At 33.7% G+C, this 23,655-nt stretch overlaps 1 protein-coding gene across 1 annotated transcript in view; it reads right to left on the bottom strand.

The window, feature by feature from the left end:
* Positions 1-12,095: 12,095 nt before the first annotated feature.
* LOC149777527 (A disintegrin and metalloproteinase with thrombospondin motifs 19-like) overlaps positions 12,096-23,655 on the bottom strand; it is a 43,092-nt gene continuing 31,532 nt past the window's right edge. Inside the window, exons 8-14 of the mRNA XM_089941400.1 lie at positions 23,062-23,216; positions 21,559-21,602; positions 18,373-18,481; positions 16,847-17,017; positions 16,285-16,420; positions 15,118-15,228; positions 12,096-12,312 (exon numbers count right to left, since the gene is read on the bottom strand). Coding sequence (XP_089797526.1) covers positions 12,235-12,312; positions 15,118-15,228; positions 16,285-16,420; positions 16,847-17,017; positions 18,373-18,481; positions 21,559-21,602; positions 23,062-23,216 — 804 coding nt within the window. The 3' untranslated portion in view covers positions 12,096-12,234. The remainder of the gene's footprint in view (positions 12,313-15,117; positions 15,229-16,284; positions 16,421-16,846; positions 17,018-18,372; positions 18,482-21,558; positions 21,603-23,061; positions 23,217-23,655) is intronic.

Here is a 23,655-nt window from a genome sequence, read left to right as displayed (position 1 = left end):
TCACAAAGCAGTCTCAACACGATTAATAAACTGAATTCTGTGATAAAATTATTAGAGGGGCCGAATTTGATATAGTGTTGGCAGAAATTAAAGAGCATTGCCAACTCCGAGCACAGATACAGAGCCACGCGGTTGTGTATTTACTGAAAATAAGAGCCGAGGAAAATAAAGACAAAAGCAATGTGTCCTACCCACTTTATGGCTCAAGCAGCTTCCTTGGGCAACTTTATCTTCGCAGATTATTATTGCTAATAGTTCACGGGTTGCACAGTATTTCGTTTGCTGCCTAAAATAGGCAAACGTGATAGTGATAATGGGTGTGAAGCTGACAAAACCAAAACAGACGAAACAGCTATTTGCTACTACTACTTTTATCTCATCATCGACTACAGAAACATCAAAAACTCAAAACACAGCTTCTTGGATTATCCTTAGATTATGAATAACTGGTCATACCACCGGACACCGCTATGTAACATCCACTAGCTACCCGTTCGACCCAGAATCAAACACAAAATGTGTTCGCTATGCTTCATATAGTTGAATCGCTCCACTCCGATACATTTATCTGACTCATCCATGTTTGCAATAATATCATCAAAAACATCGTGCCTCACATTATAAAGAAAGATTGGACTAATTTTATTCAAGTTAGATATAATGGGAAAAACAGATCCATATATAAGTTCATATTTTACATTATAACACTCAACAAAACTCGAGCTTTATCAAATCTAATATACTTTCTGAAGGCTTTTAATTCAGTTCATTGGTCGTACATTACGAAAGTCTTATCCTTCGACACATTTTGTAGATTATATTACATATTGTATGTCAACCTTGTATAATAATATCAAGTCATATGTTACATTAAATAGATATTACACATCTCAGTTTATCGTTAAAAGAGGATGTATGCAATGAGACCCCCTTATAAATGGATAAATTTATCCTTGGTACAGAAGGATGGAGGATGTTGTTATTTTCAAGGTTTAACGCCATTTTTCAGCACAATATAGGCCATACATGGCGGCCAGTATAACTGGTGAAGGTTGAACACTGGAAAACCCCTGGAAGAACAACCGACACACGAGAAGCTACTGGCGGGCTTTCTTACGTACCCACGTTAGCTGATCATGAGACTCGAACCCACGCAGACAGAGGTAAGATGGCAGTGATCTGGAACGGTAAGCGCTTTAGACCACTCGGCCACTTGGGGCCCCAAGGAAGGAGGTAATCCAAATATTAAAGTGATACAAATAAATAATCCTTTATATTTGTTTTCTCAATATGCAGAGGAAAAGATATTTTTATTTTGGATGTGCATAGTAAATTCTAAAGTCTGCCTGTGATCTTAAATATCGCTAATCTACATTTCCAGGTCTTCAATAGTGAGAAAGGTATAGTTTGTCAATTAAGTTTGAACTGAGGATAGATTGTGTCAGACTTATGAGATAGCCAGGGTAGACTCAGGTAATATTAGTATGTGCAAAGTGTTCAACGTAATGATCAGTAGTTAATAATTCAAGGACATCGCGTAAAGTTTCTATAACCTTGTATCAGAAAATGTATTATATTTTATTTGTATTTTCTCCCTCATTAAATTCAAACAATTGATATAGGTTTTGGGAATAAACATAAATGTATTCTCACATAATATTTCTCTCAAATGCTTAAGTTTGATTAGTTCTATAATAATAGTTTTGTGCAAAGTTCGTAAAAAGATGCATCCAGAGCCCCTCACCGAGCATTTATTTCCACATCGGAAAGACAACAAAAAGGAATAAGCGTCATATTGTAGTGAAACTTAATAATATTTTGTTATGATCCCGCCAATTTCCCTTACAAAGGGAGTGATGAAAAAGCGGGCAAGCATTCAAAGAAAATATTCACAAAAATGAGAAGCGTGATGTTCATAAATAATCTAAAACTATCCATGACAGAGGTTTTGATCAAATCATTCATATGTTGATTATATCTGATTCAGATAAACTTATCAAACATATTGATAAGCAAAGGGTCTTACGTTTATCATGATAATCGAATTCGTGCATTCAGGCAATACGTGTTAATACTGTACAAAAATATCAGACACTTCATGCCCATGAGAGATCTAAAACTCAAATACATTCAAATGGATGAACCGATGTAATTACACTCTCCCAGCAGCAAAATAAAATATCACAATGTTAATTAAATATTAATGACATGTTCCTTTCGTTTTTTCTATATGCTACTATGAACGAATTATTTAACTTTTATATGTAGCACACTCTTCTTCTGCATACCTAACTACAGTTTCTTTCATCTATTGTATATGTCATTTCCATCTTGTGGTCAATGTCAACGCAAGCCTCGCATTTTCTCAATATCACATAAAGCAACATTTTTGACAAAAAGGAATAAATATTTATGTTTTAACTTACCGGTTACATTGCAATCATAAATGTGTATGTATCAGGGATTTCTCGACCTTCAAGTTATATGTCAGCCGGAGGTAGTTTGTGTAAGAGATTTTATGTCGAGCAGGTGTTAAATTCTAAAAGTTCAACTCTAGAGATTGCTTTGACAGGTGTGTTTTGAAGCAATTAAGTACCAAAAGGATTTCGTTCAAAACGCTAGTTTGTAGGAAATGTAGCACCTACAGAGGGCGTTTAGGATGTGGTGTTTCCTTAATAAATACAAGAGAACCAATACAAACTGCTTCGGAAACAATTAAATGGACAATAATAAGTGTTCTCAAGTCATCCTCAAAAATCGGATTCTTACATACTTTGATGCATGCGACTATGTGATAATTATTTAAAAAATGGATACAATAATTGTTCACAAAACATTAAATTGTGAGTATAAATACATCATTACAAATGGTCTTGATTTAATCTCTCTTAAAGATTGTAGTTATTTCTAAAATCATTTGTACCTACCCTTTTATCTGTTTCTTTATATGGACATGTCCGCTTTTGCCCTACGAACTCTGCACTTAACTCTTTCTAATGTGTATGTGTATCTAAGTGTATTATTTAAATATATATTTTAGATAATATTGACTAATGGCATATAGTTGTAAGTTCAATTGTCCAGTGAGATTGTCTCAGGCAAGATGGCTTTTGTAACATTTGTAAATCCCTGAATTTAATCTCTTAAAAGTAAGTTACAACGTCTTAAAAAATAGTTTAACGTGTTGGTTATGATTGATAACTTGTTAGTTTATAACACTAAGCAGTAAAATATCAAACAAAATCATTCTTTGATTCGGTTGCCAAGTGTGAATCGTGAACATGGCTTCAGGGTGTTGACTTTCCTTTTAAAGCAATGGTGCTTTGACTGAAAGCTTGTCTACGCTCAAGCTAAATGTCCATTATGCAATAAAACCAGTCCCATAATAGTCCATCCCGAACTGAACTCTTATGACAGGTTCACAAATTCAAAAGTATTTTCAAATCACTGTCACGTGATCTTATATATGAATTACAGCCACAATGAAATGTGCTGATGCCACCCTCATGCATAATGAACATAACACTTTCTCACTCAACTGTGAGATAAACCATTCAAAGAGTCATTCTTGAATGTTTTGATATTTACGTTAATTTAACTGGAAAATGCAAACATATATGTTCAATTTTGGCTTTGCTATCTTGCAAATATTAGCAATTATCAATAAATTTGCTTTATTTTGTCTGTGGCCCTCACGTACCGTGATGCTTCCGTTGAACCTTTTGATGCATTCTAATTTAGGAATTTAATAATGTTGCTAATCGAAAGAGTGACGCAATAGTCTGCAAATATGATGATATAGATTAAAAATTGGTTATATTAACTGATGGGTATTTTCGCACAAGATCTCATGTAATTGGGATAATATTTGTATCATTTGACCATTGAATTAATCAATACTTTGTTTGGTTGAAGCTCCGTACCAATAAACCAACTGTTCTGAAGCATTTTATTCAGTCATGAAAATTTGAAAACGCGAAATATACCATAATATATTATATTTAAATTCTCTCTAACAGAAAGACATTTAAACATCATTTTATAACCATTTTAGTTGAAGTTGTGCTAGAGAAAAATGTTAGGTGTGTTATGCAGTGTTGTGAATACATGCTTGAACTTTTCAGCTAGCGAACTAGTTGTACCGAATTCAGGAACAAACAGTTTGAAATTAGTTTATTAGATGAACAATATGTATATCAATGCACTGTTTCAAATGGAAAGTAAACACATCAAAGCGATGGTGCCGCCCAATGCTTTACCAAGTTCAATGATATAATTGTTGGATTATTCTTTGTTGCAAGGATTTTTCTTTTGTGTTTTCTTATGACATACAAGCATAAGTAGATCATTTAATTTCTAGTTAAAGTTATTGCACAAGGCCACACCACGGCAGCGACCTGAGATAGTGCAGTGGTAGGATTCGTGTGCGAGTGCGGCGGTACGTTAATGACTAAGCAATAACGGCTTCCGCCCCCATTAGTCGCTACTTCCGATATACTTGAAAGCTCAGGGTGGAATCATTTATTTAAGAACAACACTGACAATCAGAATGATTATTTAGTTAAAGAAGAACTAATCCTTTTTTCAAGTTCTTTTATATATATTTAAGGAAATATGCATCATCATGAGTACGTACACAAATATCCAATGCCTTTCGAATTTTTTGAGGTTTGTAAAATTCAACATTTCAAAATAATTTTATTAACTTTTATGAACTCCTATGTCCTAAAATGTTCTATTAATTCTAAAAGATCCAATGTAATTCGAATACGTTCCAGCGATATTCTGAATATAGATATAATGTATCTATTTGTCAACAGTACAGAAGATGACACTGTTTTAACTCATGGTAAAATTCAAATAATATTCTTCTTTGAATACAATCTTAATAAACTCAAATCAATTCCATTCACTTATTAATATCAGAATATATTTGAATAAACATTTTTCGCAGCACTACAATTCAAACAAATGATTATAACTTTCAATAAATCAATCAAGCTCCTCAATGTACTTCTCACAGTCCGATATAATGTCAAGAATTAGCAAATCACATAAATATTACGAAATAGCTCATTTACCAACAACAAGCTGTTCTAGTTCCAACCAATCAGAAACTAGGACAGTCTGACCATTACTAATTGGATAACGTTATGTTCACTATCTTGTTCCAAAACATCGACCTTGGAATTTCGTGAATAAAATAGTACGAATTTGTACATGTATTTATGCTAAGAGTACAACAAAACATTCATAGGATGTTATAATTAACAGTTCTATTAACTAATAACTTTTATAAAAGCTATTATTATAAAAAATAAGTATAGGTATTTGTACGGGGAAATATGAACGAGGTATTTTCTGAGTATTATTGCACGAACTTGGGATGGCAGTATTAGTCCAACAAAACGAATTCATATTTTCCCATACATATGCAGTACTCCTTTTATTATATACTCGTTTCGTTTTTTACCTAAGGCATGATAACAAAGGAATACACTACAAGAAACAAAATAATTCAATGTATGATATATTTTTAAAAAAAATTACAACCGTGGATTCGTTAGTTTACAGGAAATGTCTTAATGAGCACATAGCACCGCCCCGCGACCCTTGAACTTAGTAGCATTGTCGACATAAGTTATTATTGTTTAAACCTCTATGTTTGGTCTACTTAGAATTGAAATTAGGAGCCATATTTTGGATGAATGCGCAACGATATATATATATATATATATATATATATATATATATATATATATATATATATATATATATATATATATATATATATATATATATATATATATATATATATATATATATATATATATATATATATATATATATATAAATATATTCGAATACGTAATAACATTGAATTTCGTAGAGTTTGGGAAAAATGTAATCGATAAATATGAAAGAATTGTAGCATAATGCTCAGAAAGTAAACGTTAGTATTGAAATGTTAAATACGTTTCAAACAATATATCAAAGCATGTGCTAGAACAACACAAGAGCATGCTGTTTCACTGTATAGTCTTTCTAATGCACTCATCGTTGCATCCGATCATGATTACGTTTCATTTTATTTTTATATGAGCTTCTACGTACATTAATCAGTGACAGTTATTAGGTAAAGATGGAGATATTGTTAGATTTGCTTAAACACCTATCGATATGCAACGCCTAGGTATTCCACTTGAACCTTATTGTGATGAATGGGGTTTAAAGGTCAAATTAGACAGAACAAATGTTGTAGTTTCACCGAAAGATGGCTGCCAACGGATGCACGCACTTATTGAAATTCATTTTCCTTTATTTATTTTTTATTTTTGAAGGGGGCTGGGGTAGATTTAAAACTGAAATAGACTTGATATAATAAAAAGCTATGAATGATATTCTCCTCATGTGAGTTGTCCATAAATCCCCAAAGATTGTTATCTGAACAAGCTTGTAATGTATTAATCTCATCCAAAGGAAAGTAACTTACTTAGGAAAATAATCTGTAAACATAGTATTTAAATTATTGGTTTGTTTATTGCTAAGATATTGCCTGTCTTATCCTATGGAGCCGAAATCTTGGTCTTTTGCTATGTGTTTGACATTGAGAGCATATATGGACATTACTCTTACTGCTTACTCAAACTTACAAAAGCTACTCAAAGCAGTTTAGCTATAGGTCAAAAAAGAAAAAACTGTTTATAATTGAAATACAATATAAGCTAAGAAACTATGGGTTGAAATTGTTCAAAATGTCTCACGGTAGACTTCTAAGAATTTATTTTAACATGTAAATATCATCCGTATGTAAAGTATTGACTCGTGAAACCAAACATCTGCTTGTTTATTATGGTCTTTGGAAAGCTTGGCACAACCAAGAGATGTTGAAAGTGACATATAAAACTCTAGCTTAAAACTTCATAAATCAGGTGGTCCAGCTTTTAAATTTCAAATCAGTTAGGGTTTAGTCCAGAACATTATCTAGATAATATAATGGCTCCAATGTACCTTACAATTTCTTGACAACTGAACGAAAAGCTTGCTGGACATTAGGACTTATATTGATGCATCCGACCATATAGCATACCATGAAAGAATATGCGTCTTTTGTGAAAAGGAAATATAAAAGGAATATCATTTTGTAATAATCTGATTTTAAAATGCAGCATTACATTATTTTACCTCATTATGTTTGTGTAGACCCTTCAGACTATATAGTTATATGCATTGCACATTAAAAAATGTACATTGAGCATAATATGAAAATTTTTATTATAAGCACATATATATTCAAAGTAACACCAATAATCTTGTAATATAGAAAGCTGTGTTGAATAATAGTTATATAGGCAATTTGCTCTGACATGCAATATGATATCACTAATTTTTGTGTGGCATAATAAATCAGGACATGCGGTTATTAAGATGTTTTAGTTTTTATATAGTTAAATTATTGTAAACTGTGTGACGATTACGTCAGCAAAGATAATGCTAAAATAAATCAAGATAATGATTTCAACTGTGAACTTGTTATTTTATTACTTCTAGAAATGAACAGTTTAATCTATACGTTCGAATTTTAGTTTACACGCATGTCAATGTACGCATGACATAACATGAAATTATATTTATATTCAATATCATGGTTGGCACGGAGCACGAAATATCTTTCACTTCTATCGAAATCAATTGATTCCATATATTCAAGTTTCAGTTCTCAAACATTTATTTAGTAATCGAAAATTGTTTGTTTGCAAACCAAAGAGGCAAATACTTTGAAATTATAGACTTTGTGAAATGGCTGACTTTGAAACCATCTGAGCATCTTTCTATGCTCGACATGTTAGCTTGCTTATCTTGGCATTACTAGGTATGTAAACGTGGCGTTAAAGATCATACAAAATTTATAAATTAATTTTAAAATCAAACTAAGGCACTTTCTGCAACTACTATTATAAACAAAAGTTTATGAATTGGACTTGGTCTAAGATTGTATATTTCCTTGTGTCCTCTGAACGTCCACATATCCGTTTACATTATCTGGACCGATTGTATGATTGTCATTTTCGTAGTCCTTCCAGCCATGGTATTAAGTCTCAGCGCTGTTGAAACAGACTACTGTGTAACAGATGTTCAGTTCTGTGCTGGTACACGTTTTCCAGCTGACAGAGTCCTATGGGCATTTCTACTAGGTTGAATTTATTACTGGGTAATAGTTTAATTCATTTCTTCAGCTGGCAATGTTATTCGGCATTAAACAGTGTAATACTGACCGTTGCAAGGACATTTATTAGTTGTTACCAGCTCAAAAAGTGTAGGCTACATAAAACCTTCAGTGCACAGTGCGGTAATCTTGATGGCATATTATCAAAAAGGTATTTATTTTTCCATGAGGTATCTCCAATAACGCCGTACTCGATATTGAAATTGTTGCGTGTGACACGAACTTGGTTAATATCAATTGTGCTATTGATTTGATTCAGATAAAATATATAACATTTAGAAACATATTTATCACTTCTGAAAACAACGTCACATTTATATTTTGATTGGACTATAATAGGCGTTTGTATATTAGATACATGTGGCATCATGCCATAAGCAACAGAACGCAGGTTAGTCCATTCTGCAAGATTATTATCCAACACTGTACTCTTGTGTTTGCTCTGAAAACATATTTGTCAAATCTTACAGTATGGGTATCGAAAACAAAATGGTTTATATGAACTAAAAATTAATATCAGTATAGGAAATATTTATCCCGTTCAGTATGTTTCCGTACTATCAATGTGCTCTGGATCTTTTCCGCTTGACCTGCGACAGGCTAAGGCTCAGTCTATTATCCAGGGTCTTCCAGTGTAGCATTTAGACAAATATGTGGAAATTGGCGTTTTCTACTGAAATAAAACTAATCTCTATTCATTTCTTTTGGACATTCAAATAAAGTGTAAGTTTTATTGAATTTGCTTTTTAATCTTCTAATTTCTTTTACTGCAATACGTTTTAAACTTCAATAATTTCCCGGATTATTCATAATTATATTTAGATCTATATGGTTTCTGTTTACCATATTAGTTTTCAACGTTCCATTTGTAACATTGTTAAACTGATTGCAACGAAATCTTAATATTGACACACTATAGAATGTGAGGTGTACTTTGTACTGGGTTTTATTTCATCTGCGTTCTGTAGAATCTCATGTTTTACCAACATATGTTGGGTAATTTTGCTATACTTTTCTAAAATATAAAGTTTTGTTTGCATGAAACGTTGTACTTTGGAACGATTTGGTTAAAGATACGTGAACCATACGTAAAATACAAGCGAAAATAACGAAAGTACGTTATACATCTTTTGTAACCTTTTTAAGGGAATTATTTTAAAGACGTTAGAGTATTTGTTATCACTGCATCAACATCTTATTGCTATTCGTTACATTACGTTTTCAAAATGTGGTAGATATGCTATTCCTTTCCTACTAGGTGGTTTATTTAGCTCTTTAGAGATGTGGTTTGCTTCAACTTCACATGCTAAATATTGTATCTTTTGTTATTCCGCGCAATCAGTTGTTACCCTTCGGCAAATAACTACATTTTTGTTGCATTGTCCAGTTTGTCAAGTGTACTAATTTCTTATCTGCCATTTTTATAATTATTTTCTTCTTTGGTGTTTTGCATATAATGCATATTTGAACTCTGCTTATAGTCAACCTCTTTTCCACTTCTGTTACATCTTTGAAGCACTTTATCTCGTAGAACTCAACGTTCCTAACCCCCTGCATTCTGCTGTTGATGCATTATGTTTCCTCTGCCTCCGATGGTTCTATCTGTTATTTAATCGCATATTAAATTCAGCTGGTTAATAACTGTTTGAAGATTCATTATACCATATAATGAGTAGCAGCCTTTCATGGTTCACTCGTTCGTTCTGTACAATTTTGTTTTCGTAAAACATGTCCACTATATGCTCCTACAAGTCTTCCTGTTCATGCAAAACTGAATAACGTAACATTACTTGCTGAAATTGCATTTTCACTTATTTCTTGCCCATGCTAATTTAAACACATCTCATTTAGTCCCGGCAACAGGTCAAAATACGTTCTATCTTCATCTTGCTGAAAAAATTAAAGATATATTGCAAGTATATCTGAAACCTTTTTCGGCCCTGGCTAGTTCAAATTTCGAAGAAAAATCGTTGTACGTTTATAATATCTTAGACAAATTTGCCTTCAACAGTGGAATATGAATATGCATGCTGCAGAATCTTTAATACAAGTTTACGTATTTACTAATATTAAACAACAACACCCTTGAAAAAATAAACACAAGCAACTACTGCACTTAGGACTTTATTTTCCTTCCCATTGTACATTATTATTTGATTATGCATTAAAAGGTGGGGAGTAACAATATATACAGAAAGTGTGGAGATGTATTTATTAATAGGATGGATCCTGATTTGATATATAAATTTTCCAAGGTAATGATAACTGGCGTCATTGCAGTTGTTAGTATCACTTGCTTGAAGCAAATATGACCAACACGTTAACATGTATGTTTCTTCCAGCAGACAGCTCGTTCCAACTTAGGTGCAAAAGTGAATTCCTAGTTTTTGGTTCTGTCGATAAAAATTGCGACAGAAGAAGTGTAAACGAAACATTAGCTGACGACTTCCTCTGTTTCAACTAATATAACCAGTTAAATGTAGTTCATCATAATACCGCTCTCTAGTCTTTACATTATTGTACAAATTTATGGAGATTCAATTTGAATGGAGGACATAACAGGTTTTAGGATGTGACTCTTTTAAATTCAATAGGACTAAAATTACAATGAATACAATAACTTGTTTTTTACTCGTTATGTTTATTTCTATGCTCATCTTTTAAAGATTAACGTTCTTGTTATGACCTCACTTTGAACTTTAGTTTAAGCAGGTGTTCTGTTGAAGAGGGATTGTTTTAGGTGTAGCACAAGATCATGATGATTCAATTAAAAAAAAACTGTTTTCGTAACCACAGTGAACCCTAAGCTGACATGCACAAAACAGTGCGAGATACAGATTATTTTTATTTCTGAAACATCATGACACTTCAATACTTCTACCATAATAATTTTTATGAGGAAGTGGATTGTATTGATTTATCTGCACCTCCCACTCAACTCTCGCTTAGCAGGTGAAGAGGTCTAGAATTGATTTAGAAATGAAATGTTTTGACGCTGTTAGGGCTCTTTTGAATACTGTTGTATGTGGGGTTATTAACTGAAGTGAAATAAATATAGCTGAATTTTTTTCCTTGATAGCATAATCAAGCAATGTAATATGCACTTTACGTCTGTGTAAAATGTAAATGATAAAATAGACAGGTTTTCAAATTTAGGTCATCCAATTCAACAGATACAAACCATGATTTCTATACAGATGTCAGAAAATTTCATGATATATGCATACTAAATTCAATGTTGACTTATTTTGACGCACACATTATGAATGATAATTTATATTATGTTCTTGACTTGACACAATCCATTTAGGTCATGCGATAAGTGTATTCCCGATTCCCGAACGCAGTTTCCACAGCACGCAAATCACAAGGTGCGATTCAGTCTACTTTTTATATAGAACGTAAAGAAAAGTGATAAGAACTTTACCACGAAAATAAAGATAGTATATGTTGCTCAGTTGTTACAATTATTTCACTGACGTTTTTAAATACACGTGCCGTTGCGCCATTAGTGACACTGCATATTCTTATATAGTTAAGGTTTCTGAGTTGCTGCTCGGTCTAGGAAGTCGAGACTACTTTTGTTGCTTCGAAAATGCATCTGGTCTAACTCGGAAATGTTACTATGGTATAAGAAATCACTCCGACTAGATTTGAACTCGATACCCCTTGCTACCTTATTATTCACCATATGCACTGGGCCATTCTGAACATACACCAAAGTGTGGAAAATTGTAAAACAAATCATTGTAAAGCATCATATAATCAAGCGGGTTTTCTTTTTTGGTTTATTATATTGTTCACAAAAGTATATGTACGTGTACAATACGCAATGCATGTGCATACTTTATCTTTAAAAAATGTTTTTATGTTAGATTCTTGGAAGTAAACGTATTCGAGATAGTTGCTTGCTCATTATGTTAATATGAATTTTAAGTCGAGAATATCCTACGAAACCTTAAATGAAGTGAAATATGTTATGTGGATTTAAATTTCAATCCGCATTTTTACTTGCTAAATGTAAACATTCCTGGAAGTTTGTCAGTTAAGCCACTTCTTGAAACACACTGTCCTCCCATGCACCACTGCAAATAAATAAATAAATAAGTATAAATAAATAAATAAATAAATAAATAAATAAATAAATAAAATAACAAATGTGAAACCAGAAAAGGAAACATTGTGATTTTAAACCCATAACCGTCGGCAGATTCTTTTCCCTGATTGGTTACATTGTGTGCATTATTGCTCTAAATACTTCATGGTTTTCCTATCTAATCACATTGATTAAATAGCAGTGTGTATTTTTCCACAACATACTGAAAGTTTCTTTCTGTGAAACCTTATTAATTACATAACAATGTGTATTATTACACAAACTACTGAATTCCTTTACTGTCAGAACCAATTGATTATATTGCAGTGTGTAGTTTTGAACAACACACTAAAATGTTTACGTATCAAACCTCCTTGATTACATTCCAGTGGGTATTATTGCACAGCTTTCTGAATTAATTCCCTACGAAACCTAACTGATTACATTGCAGTACGTATTTTTGCACAACTAACTTAATTAGTTCCATAACAAGTCCAACCTCTGTCATAGCAGCATGTATTATTGCAATACATACTGAACTTTGTTCAATAAAACCTTGTTGATTACAATGCATGTGTGTTAATGCAAAAACCACTGAATAAGTTTCGTATCAAACCTATTTGACTCCATTTTAGTGTGTTTTATAGAATAATATTTTGAACTGTTAATGTGAAACATGGTTGATTACTTTGCAACGTGTAATTTGCACAACACACAGAATTGTTTTTATATCAAACCTAATTGATGGCAAGGCAGTACGTATTATTGCGTCACAAAGTGAAAGGTTTTCTATCAAACCTATTTGATCATGTTGCAGTGCATAATATTGCACAAGATACTGACATATGTATTTCAAACCTATCTGATTTAAGTGCAGTGCCTATTTTGAACAACGTACGGAATTGTTTTTATATCAAATCTACTTTTTCGAATGCAGTGCGTATTATTGGACAACAAGGTGAATTTTTTTAATAAATTAACATAACAAATTGCATTACACTGCGTATTATCTCACACCATACTGAATTATTTATCAATCAAACCTAACTGATTGCATTTCAGAGTGTATTATTGCACAACATACTAAATTGTTTAATATCAAGCCTAATTGAATACATTGAGATGCGTAGTGTTGTCCTATAAACTTACTAAATGGTGTTCTTAAAAAACACTACTTATTTTCCAGCCAACACCACAGCTGGATTTCTTAACAACAGCATCATAACGTTGTTTAGATGAAGGACGTGATGACTCCAGACATGGTCTGTCTGCCTGTCGTGTCATTTGTACAACGCATTAGTAGTATGAACAGATGAACTACGATGTACCCTCAGTCTTACCGATGTGAAAAATAATCGAAGCGAAACAACAGCTGGGAGATGAAATCACTTAGAGAACCGCACAAACGCGTGTTTTAAAGTAGATATTCCTTTGTCTTACAACGGCAACATATGATGGTGAGGACTCTAGACAAAAAGAACTATCGTAGATACGAGAATCGGATTTATTGTTCGGCTATGTTGATAGTAACCTGGGCCTCTGGCGGTGCTAACAAATTAATCTCGATACGGCCGCATTCATGAGTACATATTCTATTCAGAACGTCTTGCAGCGTTATAAATGCAGTCTGAACACGATTAATAAACTGAATTCGGTGATAAAACAATTAGAGGGGCCGAATTTAATACAGTGTTGGCAGAATAAGAAGAGCTTCAACAACTCCGAGCACAGATATAGTGCCACGCATTTGTGTAGTTAGATAAAAAATAGTCCATGAAGAATAAAAACACTTAATGGGCTCTAGCTACTTCTATAGGAAACTTTGACTTCGCTGATTATTAATGCTACTAGTCTACGGATTGCACATAGCTTGTTGCTTCCTGCCTAAAATAATCAAACGTGTTAGGTGATAGAGGGTGTGAAGCTTACAAAACCAAAACAGACGAAACAGCTATTTGCTACTACTACTTGTATCTGATTCATCTCAGCACACACACCACAGAAACATCGAAAGCTCAAAAATGCAGCTGCTTGGATCATCCTTAGAATGACTATCTGATTATACCACCTCTCACCGCTATGTAACGTCCACAAGCTGCCCGTTCGACCCAGAATCAAATACATAATCTGTTCACAATGCTTCATATAGTTGACTAGCTCCAGTCCAATACACTTATCTGACTCACCCATGTTTACAATCCATCTAGACTCTTACGCTCCTCTTCTAACATTTATATTCTCATTGTGTCTGCAGTTAAAACGAGGTCATACGGACAACGTTATTTTGTGTACCAGGGCCCAGATACGTGGAACTAACTTCTTATGCAACAGTGACACAATGACACAGTGCTATCATTCAAGAGTTCTCTTAAAACTCAACTATTTCGTCTATGAGAACAGAATTAAAGTTTTGGTTATCGTGACTTATTTAATTATTGTCAGCATGTTTTTTGCAATTCACGGTTTGTGTTTTTAGAAATCTTTGCGCCATATATTTTTAATCTGTTATCTATCATCGCAAAGCGCTTAAAGCTTATAAAGATAAAAAGTTGTACTAAGTCGAAATTATTATTATTATTATTATTATTATTATTATTATTATTATTATATTACTGCACAACGTTATGATTTGTTTTCCTATTAAACATAATAACAACTTATTAAAAGCAATAACAAACCTTACTGCTCGTAATGTATCCTTAACGTTAGAAAATAAAATCTGAATAGTGAACTTGCTTCATCCTCGAAAGACTGCCATAGTTTTGCACAAAGAGAGAGAGAAGAGAGAGATTACCTTATTGTGTCCACATTTGGTTCCACTAGCCGCTATGAAACGTTGTCGCAAACATTTACCAGTTCTGGGATTCTTACACTCCATGAAGAGACAAATATCTTCAGACACAACCTAAAAAAGATTTCTAGATATTGATCCAAGGCAGTGCTGATGACAGACTCTAAAAAACATGGTTTGCTTCACGACGGATAAAAGTTTTAGGCTGTGTCCTTTTCATGTCACGTTTTTCTTTCTCCAAAAGCATCATAACTGAGGGGTGTGTGTGTTTGGGATATGTGAAATCTTTTCAGATATGCATATGTAGCATGTGCAAACTAAAGCATCCCAAGTTAATTTGGTAACTTATATTTAAATTTCCATGTATCTTAAATACAATCTAGTGCATTAATTGAAAATCTAATTTGAGCAAAACATGTAATTAAACCTGCATACATTAGACAAATTTATTTTATAGTACATGTATCGAATAAAACTACTCGAGATGGCTTGTCCAGATCCGACTGTTTTCGGTGGATTAGACTTTCTAATTTGTTAAACTCCTTTGCTAATGGGATGCAAACATTCACCAGTTTATGTCCTTCAGACACAAATATCAGCAAAAACAACTGGGTAGCTTATAAGTTTAAAATAAAAATATAAAATTAAAAGAAATATGATATTTTAATGAACAACTAACAGCTTCCTACATCTGAATTGGCATATGGTCTGTGGCATAAACGTACAAATGAGAATTAATTACTAGGTCTACGTGTGGGTGTGTCTGCTACGAACTGATGCCTATACCATCGACATTGTAATGTCATTTTGGTGATGTATGTACGGTCGAGAAGCAATAGTGGTCGGAGCTTAAGGGGAAGGCGATTGGTGCAGTTTACCCTCAGACCTATGTTCGAAGCTGAATAGAATACGAATTAAAATTTCTAACCTATACGACAACGTTCAAGTTTCGTAAAATAGCAATATAATAATAGAATACATCAAACAGGGACTCTTGAGAGAATAAGGAATGTAAACAAATAAAACCTACGATAAAGGTAGTTGAAAAGTTGCCGTGGCTTATACAACAGTTTACCCTTTCGTGAAGTTGAGAACCGGCCCACGCACAGATACAGGCACACACACACACACATACGCATACATTCAAGCACACAAGCACAATGTACATACCCCACAGAAATCAGATTTGGGTCCCTTAAATAGCTTACACTGATGACTGGGAGTATACACCTCTCCTGGCAGTCTCATCACATTCTTCGTCCATTCCTCATCGTCATAGATACCACCAATATTGGACAAACACGTTCTGAAATACAAACATCACCTGTTTACAGTGACAGATGGATATAAATATGTCCTCTCACTCATTTTCTCACTTATCTACGTTTATATCTACCTAACTGTCTATATATCTAAATATCAAGCTGCCTACCTAAACACATACGCATGAACACAGAGAGAACGACAGAAGTAGATGAATATGTTAGATAAAATGATAACAGACGGACATCACTGGCAATACATACTTTCTATGAACGCCATTGCATTTTTGTTCAGTATTTCGACATTACATACTAAGTACTGAGGTTCAAGTACAAGTCTTATTCTGAAATCGGCTGCATACTATTGTGCTCCTTATAAACGACTACTGGTCATGTTAGTAATTCGTATTAAAATATCTGAAACAAATGCAAGTTTAAATTTGTATGTCTCAATTATACATTGAACATACTTGTGCCGTAGTGTCCTCTTGAACGCTTCCACAGAGCAATTAGAGAAAAACCAGGGGTTTCTTGAGATTGGCATGTATTTCTCAAATCGTGGCATTTTTGGAGACATAATATACAGATCCTCAGCCGGACAAGCAGTGCAGTTCATCTCTCCATCGTGGTCTGCACCAAGACTAGAAATAGCAAGCAGGGAAGGCGCATAAATATACATGGGACACAGCGTATATTTCATAATCAGATGTTTTATTGGTCTCTTAGTCTAGGGCGATGTGTTTCAGGCAACTTACGAAACTCAATTTAGTTTTCGTTCACATTTTAAAAATACATTGGATTTTATTCATGAAACTGTGTGAGATCGTACCTAAATAACAATGTACAATCAAATCGATTGCAGAATTTGACATTTTCTACAATATGTAAAAAAAAACCAAGAAAAAAAACAACTAAATGATAAGCGTTCCAATGATACTAGTATCACAAATTGATTATTGCTTTTCTTCTAAAGAATTATCATGTATTCGACAAAGTCCATAAGGTAATTTCTGATTAAAACACCTGGAAGTTAATGTTTTAAGATCATTTACCGGTAATATTAGTAAGATTCCATGGAATCATCATGGTTTGTTATCCCGTACCTCATATATTTAGTAAGACGTGTCGGATTCTGCATTCCATTATTGAAAATATTTGTATTTTAAGAATGCTTTCAATTATATTTTTTTATCAGTACTTGTTCCACAAAACTACACTGTTACCATATATCACTTCAAGTCCTCTTTCAGAAAACGAAACTGGAATCCAGTCTAAAGAGTCTGCTAGGTGGGAATGTTTACTTAGATCCTACCGGCCGGTTCAGTGTCTATCAAAGTGTCCGTCTGGAGTCTTGGTTGATAATTTTATTGCGTGTACTATAAAGCAGATACAGTTTATAAAGTTATTTAACTGCAGTATATCTCAACCAACTTTCCGTCAACATTTCACAGCTATTCTGTCAATTAACGTCAAATTTTCTCAAGCAGTGAAAACAAAGATGACAAGATGAATATAACTACCCTAAGAAGTATGCTGATGATTTCCTTCAAGTCTGGAAGGACAGTTGGTTCGGTATCTTATGCTAATCATATAGTAAGTAGTGTCCACAACCGTGATCTGGTTCCCGAGATATAGGAAGCAAGAAAACCCACAAGAAATCACCTACCATGTATATGCAGCCACAAATAGTTGCACGTGAGTGAATCAGGATTCCAACACTGCGTACATGAAATGAAAAGAATATTAACTCCAAGGGTCGACTAGGGCGGGGCCACCAGTGGCCAAGTGGTCTAACGCTCTCGCCTTGGAGTTTCGGGATCGGCCTATGCTGGTAAGTGAGAAAGCTTTCCAGTGGCTTCCCATGGGTTGGTGGTTCTAACCGGGGTTTTCTCATGTTCTTCTTTCTTCTTACTTGCCGCCACGTATAGCCTATCGTTTTCTAAAAATGACGTTAACCCCTAAACAACAACAGCTAGGGAGCAAGGAGTTAACTTACTTGTGCCCCAGTTCGTGTGTTGCTGTGCTTACAGTCTCAAAATAATCGCCTATCTGAATAACCGATATTCTTTCTCCAAGGTCACACACCTTTCCTACGAAGGAACGACCTAAACGGAGAAAGAAAAATAGTCTAGATGAAACAAATACATTGTTATAGGATGATGTTGCTTTCAGATGTATGGGCAACTTATACTGACTCAAATAATGCACTAATGCATGCTTGACTTATATAAAAAAGAGTGAATATAACTATAGCGACTAAACCCAATGCCAAGAAATATATTTACTGACCCGAGCCTGTGTGACTAAAGAGTTAAATTTAATGATTGTGCCCGACTCGATTGATAAAAGCACAAATCAACAAATGCAGTTTAGAAGCCAGGAAGTCACAAACCAATTGGCTACTTCATGTCGAGTAAATGGAGCATTGTAACAACGACCCCTCTGGATTACGAATCCCTTGCTGCAGCAAATGAGCTACCTTGGCACAGTAATTTTAAAGAGACTTATTCATTTGATGGCCATTGAATATATCTATATAGATTTATATATATATATATATATATATATATATATATATATATATATATATATATATAAGATGTAACTTCCAGCTCGGGTGTTAATCAATGTAAATACCAAGGAGTTTTCGATATTTCGCACTACCCACGTACTCGTCTTTAAGAGCTGGAGGCAATTCCAGGTTGGTTAATAGACGTTGACTTGTTCCGTGTGTAATATATACATCATATTAATAAGCATTCTGTTTTGTTGACACCAAACGTCTGCCTTATTGAGATCGACTTGAAGTTTATGTTTATGGTGTAATAAACAGCCAGCAAAACTATCAGTATTAGAGTGCACTGGATATATACCCTAACCACTGGCAAACGGTGGAAACCAAGAGTCCGTAATAAGAGTTTTGAGGAAAACCACTTTAAACATGACTTGAACTGAAAGTATATTTCCTTTTCAAACATCCTGGGATTGTTAACGAGACATGATCTAAGAACGAAAATGGGTTTGAAGAAAACTTATAGGCTGACAAAACGACGAAAACTGTGCCAGAAAGTTCGCCCGATTCGATCTCAAGTAGCCACTGGTAAATAAGTTTCATCACGGTAATTTGACATAAAACAAAACGTTTTTGTCATTAACCTTACTGGAATAAATATGCCAGTAAGCGAATGAAAATAAATACCAAAAATAGATTAAAATCCATTCAATCGTTTTGAAAATATTGCGGATTAATTTCAAATATTCTCTTAGATCGTTAAGGCTAGGAAATACGCCATAATGGACAAAGTTATCTATCACGCACTCGCTCTATAGAGGTCTATAAATTCACGGCTACCATAAAGATCTTTTTGAAATTTTTAGAAAGGTTGCACAGAACAACTGTGTTAAAATACATAGTAAATAATGATATAAAAACACAATGCAACACTAGTAAAGAAAGCTATCCTGATTAGTGCAACTATCTGACAGTATGACAGAATCGTGCAGTCCACTCCGATACATATGTTACATCTGTACAGTGTACTCCATACGATGTCAGAGGTCAGATCTATGTAGTCTACTGCGAGACTGATGTTAGATTTGTGCTGTCTAATCCAATATGTGTGTCACATTTGGTCACACTACTGCGTTACGGATGTCCTACCCGTGCGGTCCACTACGATACCGATGTCATATGTGTACAGTCCAATACGATACATATGCAAGATTTATATACTGTACTCCGATACGAATGTCAAATTTGTACAGTCCATTCCGAGAACCTAATGTTTTTACAACAGTAACATAATTATAAATGATTCTTTACGCCAAACGTATGCTAAGATATATTGAAATGGTGCTTGGTGTTAAAACAATATATATATATATATATATATATATATATATATATATATATATATATATATATATATATATATATATATATATATATATATATATATATATATATATATATATATATATATATATGTAGATACAATCCTAAACTTTCTAACAATTATCAAAACTTCTAGTCACTTTTTAACAACTGTCACCTTCTTGTGCAACCAAAATAAGCTAAACAGATACGGACAAATAATGCTGTCACAGACATGGACAACTGTAACAGGTACGTACAACTATTACCGTCATAGGTGCGAACAAGTACTAGTTTGACAGATACGAACAATTACTATTGTTACAGGTACGGACAAATACTACAGTCACAGACCTGGACAATTATCATCGTCTCAGCTAGGGACAATTAGTACTGTCACAGGTATGGACAATCAATGCTGTCAGTGACACATACGAACAATTGCTACTTATTACGAAACGCGTTTCTTATCTGTATGATACGGTCTCTAAAATTGATGATCATTTATGGATGTGTTAAGTATCATGGGCAAAATTTCTTAATCAATTAAAGTGGCAGATTGGTTAGAGCGTCCGTCTCGGTTGATGGAAGTCGCGGGTTCAAACCCCGGCCGAGTCCTACTAAAGACTTATTAAAATGGCACTAACAGCTGCCTCATTAGGGGCTCAGCATTAAAACGTTAGTGTTAGGACTTGTCGGTTTGGTTTCAGGATAATATGACTGGATGGGACATCATGCTACACGTATGTGGCATGATGTCCCAATACTAGACATCACTATAAAACTGTCACACTACAGATATTATAGCGATATGACTGAAAAATGACTGAAAAATTGCTAAAGCAATATTGTAAATCAAAATCACACACACACTGAATCAATTAAGGTATTACTGTGTAAACTTCTACAAACATTTTCAAATGAAAACGCTCAAAAATACGTATAACTTTTTACTTACTAGTCTTTCGCTGAGAAGGACAGATGTAAACGAACATATATTTCAAAGCATGACCGATACAACCAGTAGAGGTTTGTATGTTAGGACACAGTCCTATTCTTCTTTAAGATCAAGAAAACAGAACACATCATAACCCTTGTCCAGGTTTGCGACTAATTAATACGATAAAGACTTAAAGGTGCCTTTGACTTTAATGACTCCAAATAAGAAATTCTGCCTCTGGTACGCATTATAATTCTTACAAATATGTGCGGCAAATGTTTATTATTCTTATTTCCGTAATTTCTTATCAGACAGTCAGATAGACAAACCAAGACAGACAGACAGATAGACAGACAGATTGCACTTACCTATTATAGAGTTATGATAAAGCGCATCCTTAAACAAGTCATGTCTAAAAGTGAAAATAATAATATTCGTTATGTACTTATACAACATGCAGTATTTTACAAACTGGCAGCAATATTTAATCTTGCTTTACGGCCAAGACTATAACATTAATATCGGGGTACCAAAGCAATTTGTCAGAGAAGCATGATGAAATATTAAAAATGTTCATTGTTATGAAGTCTGAAATAATATTCATGTAAAAAAAATATTGAAGAAGAAAATATAATTTAAATGGTGGCAGTAGAATAAACTTGTCCTAATTCCAATATCTGTGACATGACCTGTCACACGAGTGACCCAAGTGGAATAAATCATCATACATAACATTAAATCGACATTCATGTCCAGTAAATTTAAACACAATAAAGTTGCTCCGTTGTTATGAGTTGTAACACCTTTTCTGATAGAAACATTAAAGACATTTCCAACAAGGCAGATTATATATCTATCTATCTATCTATCTATCTATCTATCTATCTATCTATCTATCTATCTATCTATATATATATATATATATATATATATATATATATATATATATATATATATATATATATATATATATATATATATATATATATATATATATATATATATATGAATGATCTGCTTTGTTTGCATATATAGATATTTGCGAAAACAAATGATGCATAGCATCCTATCAACATTTGACAATATTTAAGTTTTGAGAAATTCGAAACTAGATTTATTTCTACTTTCGGTTAAATAGCATGTGTGTGTGTCTGTGTGTGTGTGTGTGTGTTAGCTTTTAAATAACAGACCATGTTGTGCGACTGAAACAAGACAACCTTCTAAATCCATGAAAGATATCTTTCAGTTGAGGTAAGAACCTAAGGGGCAGTTTAGTCCGCTTGAAACACAATTAGCTGTCTTACACCAGAGAAAGGGAACTCGAATTAACGAGTCGTCAAATATGTTTCTTGTTTACAGTTCAATGGCATCTCTTGTATGCCTGCGTTTGTTCTCGTTTCAGGCTAGGCCAACACAGGTATGTGAGAATGCAATCCATTAGCAATGATGCATTCGGTCGGAACTTGTTGGCATATATACAGGCCGCCCTGTATAGCCTATCAACTGCTGAAAAATGACGTTTAATCCACAACACAACATCAAAACACCAATGAAGAAAATAAATGTGGCAATGATTTCGAATTATCATCAGCCTCTTACGTGAAACGAACCATGACCACAAAGACTCTTTATACGACAGAACACAGCATTTTAAAAATTAGAACTGGAAAAGATGAATATCTTATTGCAAAGCATTTGAATACAAGTGACCACTCTTTGTATGATTTCCTACTGATGGGCGTTGAGAAAGTACATGGTGAAAAGTCACATACTTTGACCAGAAAAAGTAATTTGATCACGTGTCTGAAATTTATTCACGCGTAATTGGGTCGTATTCAGCGTAATGATATATCCAGTTTACATATACTTACCTCGTAAAGAGCATTGCGTGATCGTATGGTGCAAAGAATTCAGAGTATTCCACATCCCATAGACGTAGATCATCGAGATATTCAGTGACTTCAATATATGTTTTTCCCGCATCTCTCAATACCACAGACACATTGTGTGGAAAGTCTTGTTCCCGCTGTAAGCAAGATATGAAACAGATGAAATACGAACTATTAACTACGGGAAGTCAATTTCCCTTTATAAGCGAAATGGAAACAATTGCAATACGATGAAGTAATTATTTCAGTGCAGTTCCTAACTTGGAATCTAAATGAACACGACAATAGCGAACGAGAAAGATAGTACATCTTTTGTAATGTGTTTTCCATGAGCAGGGGGAGCTGTAGAACGGTTCGTATGCTCCCAGCATCATTGTTAAAGGGTAGACCCACACACATAAATAAAACAAGAATGAACAAAGGTAGAAGTTTGAGAAATGCAAGGAGAGAGAGAGAGAGAGAGAGAGAGACTGACAACTGATCTCATAAACTTTTAAAAATATTTTTATTGCTTTGGAAAAAGCATCAATGTATTTATATTAAATATGTTAAAACCTATCATCGTGTTGCGTTACG

This window comes from Sinohyriopsis cumingii, chromosome 18 (genome assembly GCF_028554795.1).
Source record: "Sinohyriopsis cumingii isolate HCF-2022 chromosome 18, ASM2855479v2, whole genome shotgun sequence".
NCBI lineage: Eukaryota > Metazoa > Mollusca > Bivalvia > Unionida > Unionidae > Sinohyriopsis > Sinohyriopsis cumingii.
This window is presented reverse-complemented; position numbering and strand designations above follow the sequence as displayed.